Here is a 6,845-nt window from a genome sequence, read left to right as displayed (position 1 = left end):
AATTTCAAAAAGTGATGTATGGACTAGGGATTGATGTTGAAATGTGTAGTTAAAAATGAGGATGAGGAAAAAGTTTTTGATTTATGTGTAATATTATTATAATGAAGAACTTGCACTTGGAAATGAGTATTTTAGAAAAAATAACATGGTAAAATGGTTGACAAACAAAGGCTAACTGTGCCTTGAACTGGTAATTTTGTGGATTGAAAAAAAACTGATATGAAATCGAGTTAATGGCATCAGAACAAATATACATACAATTGCTCGACTCTGGTAAAGTTTAGTTTAGACAATCGCAATTGCTAGATTGGGAAAATTGAAAAAAGCACACGTGATGTCATACTATATGCAGTATTAGTGTTGGCATACACGACAATTGCACATCTTATAAGTTTGGGTATATTTCTGATTGTTTGACTAATTGTTGTGCATTTCCTGGATTCTAATGCAGAAGCACGAGGGTTATCCATCAGGTTCGATGGTTGACTTTGCTTGTGATGCTTATGGATCTCCAATATTAGCTCTCAGTAACTTGGCAGTGCATGCAAAGGTCCGTACTGTAATCTGGAACTTGTCACTTCAGGAAGCTTTAGGAACATTTGCCTGACCCTCGCCATAAGACTATTCTCTTTTACCCTTGTTGACTTCTTATACTTAGTGAATGCGCAACATCAAATTTCCTTACTTCTTCAAAATGGTATTCCTGTGAAATATTGCTACTGTGTATATGTTGTTCGTGTCTTTAAACATGTAATTTTATTTGAGGTAATTCTTCCAATGATGAGATTGGTGTAAAAACATTCAATCTTCAGAATATTCATGAACTTCTCCACTATATATTTTAATTTTTGAACGTTGCTAATTAATGCAGGACCTGTTAGCTAATCCCAAATGCTCACTGCTTGTCGCAAAAGATCCAGAGGATAGGTCTGACTTAGTTATTACAGTACACGGCGATGCAACTCCAGTAAGCATCGCTTTTTCTTCAATTTTTAGACCATTCTCTCATCCAGATTTCTTATGTCTAAATGCAAGTTCTATTTGGTCATGCATTTATTCTACTGATCTTCCGTTCTATGCCTGCTGCACCTGATATGGAACTTTATGTTACTTGGTATAGGTCGATGCGATGGAAAGAGATGCTGTTCGTTCTGCATATTTGGCTAAGCATCCCAATGCATTTTGGGTGAGCTTCGGCTTCTTCATTGTCAAGTTTGTTTGTGTTTCATGGCTTTAGTCCTGTACGCGTGGTGCATTATTATTATTTAGTTGAAGTAATGAGACAAATCTTTGTGAAGGTTGACTTTGGTGACTTCCAATTTCTGCGCATTGAACCCAAAGTTGTACGATATGTCACAGGTGTTGCGACAGCTTTGTTGGGGTCGGGAGGTTTGTCTATTATCAACCCATTTTTCCTTCACTTTTATTCCATGTTTCTTATCCATTTCCTGCCTATTTTGTAAACTGTTTGTGGCCCACATGGTCAATATAAAATGAAATAAAATTAATTTTAGATAGTGGGTTAATTAACTGCCTAGAAAACTTCGATTTGGTTATTATAGGGAAGTTATTGCAGGAAAAAACTTCCCACTTTCATGATGGATGAAAGTTGTTTGGTGGTTGCCTGTATATATGCCAAAGGCTCCCTAGCCAAACCCGTGCAAAAATCCCTGCAGAATTTTCTCTCTAAAAATGGACATTCTTTGTTTATTTCCATCAAGTTGAAGGGTTATAAAGTGGGTAATGGCTGGAAGATTTTTGGTGCTTTAAAGACTCGTTTCTATTGCAAATTATCAATTAAATCTTGAATAACATGGCTGGAGGTATGCATTTAATTTCTTACATTTTTCTCTTTCCCGCGCACGTTGGTAGTCACTTGCAGAGGAACAAAGTTCGTGCCCTGTGATATGTAAAATGGTTTCTGTCGTCATATGTTCTGTTCAAATAGTTCGTAGCTGCTTATTTCCTTTGAAATATTTGCAGAATTCAGCAAGGAGGAGTTTAGAACGGCCAAAGTGGATCCCATATTTCAGTTTTCAAAGCCTATAACTGTATGTCCTTGCCAAAAAATGCGTATTGATCACACTTTCTTTGTTGTTTTTCCTAGGTCTTCATCATTTCTAGGTTCTACTGACTTTCTTTTTCTTTTTCTTTAGTCCCACATGAATAAGGATCATACAGAGGATACAAAGCAGATCGTGCAGCACTCTCTGTCAATACCGGTAACATTAAGAATTTCAATTGATGAGTTCTTTCCATCAAAATTTCAAGGCAGGGTTTTTCTGTGATTTTGTAATTCTGCTACTGATGTAGCTTAAACTAATTGATCTTCCAAAAAGTTGGATGCATATGAGACATTTGGAAGTTTCTACCACTTAGTTTTAATTTTATAAGGTTTACTAATTGTTGATACAAGATATGTACTGTGTTATTCGGCCTTTGGTATTCTTTCCCTACCCCCTAGATTGTCAATGTGGGTAAAATATTCTCTAGAAGAAAAATGTGATTGTTAGGAAACAAGTACAATAATTGATATTAAATATAAATTGTCATTTTACACGGGGCATCCTGTTTCTAATAGAAGTACTGCTGTTAAATGTCTTTTATTCATTGTCTGAAACTTCTTAGCCCCAATTATCACCATGAAATTTGTACGTGAACCTTTTTTTTTTTTTTTTGAGAATACTCAGGATTGGCCTCAAGTTTCATGGTTTAGGTTAGTATTTTGAGTATAAAGATGAACAGTCCTCCCTTAAATGTGTGTGTATTATTTGGCTACATTAGCGTGATATGCATATTTTTATCAGCATGCTTCTGTTTAATTATTCTTACACCTGTGAAGATTAAAGATCCATTTTAATAATTTTCAGGTGGATTTTGCTTACATGTTGGACGTAGATAGTCTTGGTTTCAATGTGAAGGTTATACTGGCAGTATCGTCTATTGTTTATCCCTGTTAACATATTTTTGCTTGGTTCATTTTGTCCCAGAAATTTTACCCTTGTACGACTTTTTTTATGAACTTTATTGAGTGTTTTATATCAAAATAGTTTTTTTTTGCCTTCAGGCTGGCTGCCAAGGAGAGACATTCAAAATTCGAATTCCTTTTACTAGACGTGCGGTGGACAGAAAGTGAGTAATCAATTTTCTGGCAGTTGATAAAAATGTTTGAATGTCCTTCATGTATAAGGTAAATGATAGTCATTCATATCTGGTTCCTATCATCATAGCCCCCGTTTGGGCCACATTTCTTTGGAAATGAAATGGATGGAATAGTATTTTTTTGAAAAATGAGTGGTTGAAAAAGAAGAAAAAGTTTTCGATTTACGTATAATATTATTTTATATAAGATTGTGCGGTTAAAAATAGGAGAGCGAAAAATAGAATGTAATGGAATGAAAATTAATGGGGGCCAAACGGGAGCATAATGTGGACCTATGGAAACGGGCCATGTTCATGGAGCAACGGGAGTATGAACTGGGGGATTTTGCCGGACTGAAATACCTTGCATAAGGTTCACTGAACATGGAAAAGCTATTCTGTGAAGAATGGTGGATGAGCATTGCTGTTGCTATAATTATGCCTCAGTTATTTCTATTATTTCATTTAAAACTCAATACTTCTTGCAGTTGCGACTCATTTTGTTTTTCTCATTTTTCATTTCCAACTTCTTCAGGGATGTTAAGACACTCATAGTTGAAATGCTTCAATCAGCCAAGACTCAAGGAAATTGATTCCATCTTTTTACTGGGAATAAAGGTCTGCCTTCGTTATCATTAGTTCTTGTGTTTATAACAGTTTGCCATCTGTTTGTTGTGTTTCATCTGTCTTGTGTCTTCTTCATTGTGAACCACTGAAATACAGTATTTTTCATGCACTCAAATCCATCTGACATTCATTGTCCTGTTCCCCAACTACGAGAAGATTAACACACAGTACATGTTAAAAGGATTAGTTGGAGTAGAAGAAAATTTTGTTTGGAGTGGAAAGAAATACAAGTGGGATGTATTTATGAGCACTCTTAATCAAATGTGTTAATGATCAAATCACTTGTTTGGTAGAGACATAGAGACATACGAAAAAATTTAGCGATGTTATATTTGCAAGGAAGTGATATTTTATCTTCTATCTTGCTTAGATCTCTTTGCCTTTATTTGAGATGAAAACATGACATTGGTTTAATTATATTTCCCCTTGCAGCATCAGCATGGAAGGGTAAAATGAGATGATGTTGAACGTGTGAATGCCTACGAACGTTCCCTTAGTATGTATATTGGTTGGAGTGTGCGAGTGAATAAGCAGTTGTTTGAATCAGATGGATGTAAAATCAGAATCTTGCGATGTCAGATTTAGAAAGTCGGCTTGTGCAAATTACCTATAGAATGTTTTAGAAAATCTTAATGCTAGATAAATTGTTCAACTATGCTTCACGTACAGAACTAAAGCCTATAGGGCTCTGTCAGAATACACACAAACATGGGTGGGGCGGGATTTTTTGGGGTACTTTTTTAATGAGGACTCACCTCATGTCTCACATCTGGAGAACCCCCGTGAGAAGGGGTTCTGTACGTCCGGCTTTCTCTAAATTGTTTTGTTATATCACGCTTGAATACATTTTATATAGGGGGAAAATATGTAAATACAATATTTACAGTATACAATTTCATATTTAACAAATTCATAAAAAAGTTTCATAAATCAGGTGTTAAATATTAATATTATATATATTATTTTAACTGAAATATGTATCAATTGAGTTTAAATTAATATATTAGATTTAATATATATGAATATTTTTTTCATTTTTCTAATTTTTGTATCAAAACAAAATATGTCTCCTGCTAAATGTTTTAATAGCAACATATTTGGTTGGATATATCTTTAAGAAAGAAGCTGGGGAACATTTTCTAGATAGATCATTCAATCGTGCAAAATGATCGAAGTACCTTTTTATTAAAATGTAAAGATCATAGTTATTAAGCATGGAATGGACCAACGAAAACTAATCAATTGGACCCTAGTGTCATGGACTGCAGCTTAGCATGATGCTAATGTCCTTGACGATTTTTGAGGAGTTGTAATGGAATATTTTTGTTTTTAGACCTTTTAAGCAGAGAAATTGTTCATATATATATAAACATGTAGGCAAGCCACCAAGCATTGAACTAGAATATGTTTGGATATATTTTTTTTTTTGATCGGTAAATGTAAATATATAGATAAAAAATGTACCATGTACAAATACACCCGGCATCCCTGGGCGAGACAATGTCCATAATCAAATACAAGTACACCGGGCATACCCGGACGAATCAATGTCAATAAACATAAACAATTACTCCGGGCATACCCGGGCAAAGACAGTAGAAAGCTAATACAAAAGGAATCAAAGCTCCATGGCCAAGGATTCATAAAGAGTCAAGACATCCGGATACAAAGTAAACATGACTTTGTATACGTGGGTCTTGATCCTTCTCACAATGGAATCCAAGTTATATGAGAGGTCTTCAAATAATTTCCTATTTCTCGTTAGCCAAATATAGTACACTGTGGTAGCAAGAGCAACTCTCTTCACCTTGCTCAGCCACGAAGTCCCCCGAGCCTCCTTTTTTAACCATTTAAGAGCCATAGCAAGTGTCGTCATTGATCTTGTGATGCCAAGCCATCTCCTAATACTCCCCCATAATGAGGATGTGAAAGAGCATTTGAAGAAAAGATGCTCACAAGTCTCTTCAAAACATCCACAAAAGATACACTTGCGATCGATGTCTAAGTAGAGCAATTTGTCTTTGGTGAGGAGCTTTGATTGGGCCCCTAACCAAAGCATAAAAGCATGCTTTGGAGTGATGCACGGTTTCCAAATTTCAGCTCCCCAAGGCTTGAAAGTTCCCTTAGGCCTAAAGAAATTATAGGCAGTTTTCGTATTGAATTTATCTTCAGCCAATCTGCCCAGATTTTCATTTGAAAAATCAAAAAACTGCTTACCGAACAAAACTGTCTGCCTGCCTAAAAGTCTGCTGTAAATCTGCCCACTTCGGCCTCTAAGTTGAGGCTGGACTCCCATGGAATTAGGGCAAAAAACATCACTCGGAGTTGAGGAATTATCCAGATTTAAATCCCCATGACCGTTCATCTCCACAGAATAAGAATTCTGCCCGGCTCCCCCTCTAAGAACCAGAAAATCCCGAATTTCCAGCAGTTTTTTGAACAAAGGTGAGTGGTCTTTCCTCTTCGGGACATCCCAAATGCTATTCCCCTTAAGGTAAACATGGTGAATCCACCTAATCCAAAGGGTCTCCTTATTTGTATGAATGTTTCATAGGGATTTAGCTAAAAGTGCTAAATTCCAACTCTTAAGGTCTTTCAATCCAAGACCCCCTTCTTCCTTCGGTAGGCAAATATCCTTCCATGCAACAAGTGGCTTTTTAGTTCCCCAAAGAAAGGTACGACAAAGGCTAACAATTCTAGAAATAATTGTAGCCGGTATGGGAAAATAGAGAGCCAAAAGCATTCCACTCCTTGAAGCACCGTCCTAATAAGTTCAACCTTGCCGGCATAAGAAAGGGGGGAGCAATTCCAACCACCAATATAACCCGCAATTTTATCCAAGAAAGGAGCGTAAGAGCTCACTTTAAGCTTCACCGCGGCAAGAGGGATACCCAAATAACGAAAAGGCATAGACCCCTTCGGAAAATCTGAAATTTCCATGATTCTTTGTAGCTCATATCCATAAATTCCAGCAGTATAGATGCTGGATTTCAGAAAATTAATACTCAAACCTGAAGAGAGACCAAACCTTTGAAGGCAATTCATGATAATTTGAACCGACATAATATCACCCCTAG

At 36.2% G+C, this 6,845-nt stretch overlaps 1 protein-coding gene across 1 annotated transcript; it reads left to right on the top strand.

Moving 5' to 3' along the window:
- The first annotated feature begins 416 nt into the window (after window positions 1-416).
- LOC111399501 lies at window positions 417-4,423 on the top strand. The gene is made up of 10 exons (XM_023026855.1): window positions 417-550; window positions 872-967; window positions 1,121-1,186; window positions 1,299-1,389; window positions 1,984-2,051; window positions 2,157-2,222; window positions 2,871-2,921; window positions 3,068-3,132; window positions 3,677-3,759; window positions 4,201-4,423. Exons 1-9 carry the CDS (start codon window positions 446-448, stop codon window positions 3,732-3,734), a joined length of 666 nt encoding a protein of 221 aa, XP_022882623.1. The 5' UTR covers window positions 417-445; the 3' UTR covers window positions 3,735-3,759; window positions 4,201-4,423.
- The last annotated feature ends 2,422 nt before the right edge of the window (window positions 4,424-6,845 follow it).

This window comes from Olea europaea, chromosome 9 (assembly GCF_002742605.1).
Source record: "Olea europaea var. sylvestris chromosome 9, O_europaea_v1, whole genome shotgun sequence".
Classification (NCBI taxonomy): domain Eukaryota; kingdom Viridiplantae; phylum Streptophyta; class Magnoliopsida; order Lamiales; family Oleaceae; genus Olea; species Olea europaea.
The sequence above is the reverse complement of the archived record's forward strand: the minus strand, read 5'-3'. Positions and strand labels throughout refer to the sequence as shown.

Excerpts from the sequence above, each read along its gene's own strand:
- LOC111399501 (XM_023026855.1), top strand. The coding sequence starts at position 446 with ATGCAGAAGCACGAGGGTTATCCATCAGGTTCGATGGTTGACTTTGCT. Across the intron at positions 1,187-1,298 it reads AGCATCCCAATGCATTTTGG|GTTGACTTTGGTGACTTCCA; the intron begins GTGAGCTTCGGC and ends ATCTTTGTGAAG. Across the intron at positions 1,390-1,983 it reads AGCTTTGTTGGGGTCGGGAG|AATTCAGCAAGGAGGAGTTT; the intron begins GTTTGTCTATTA and ends AAATATTTGCAG.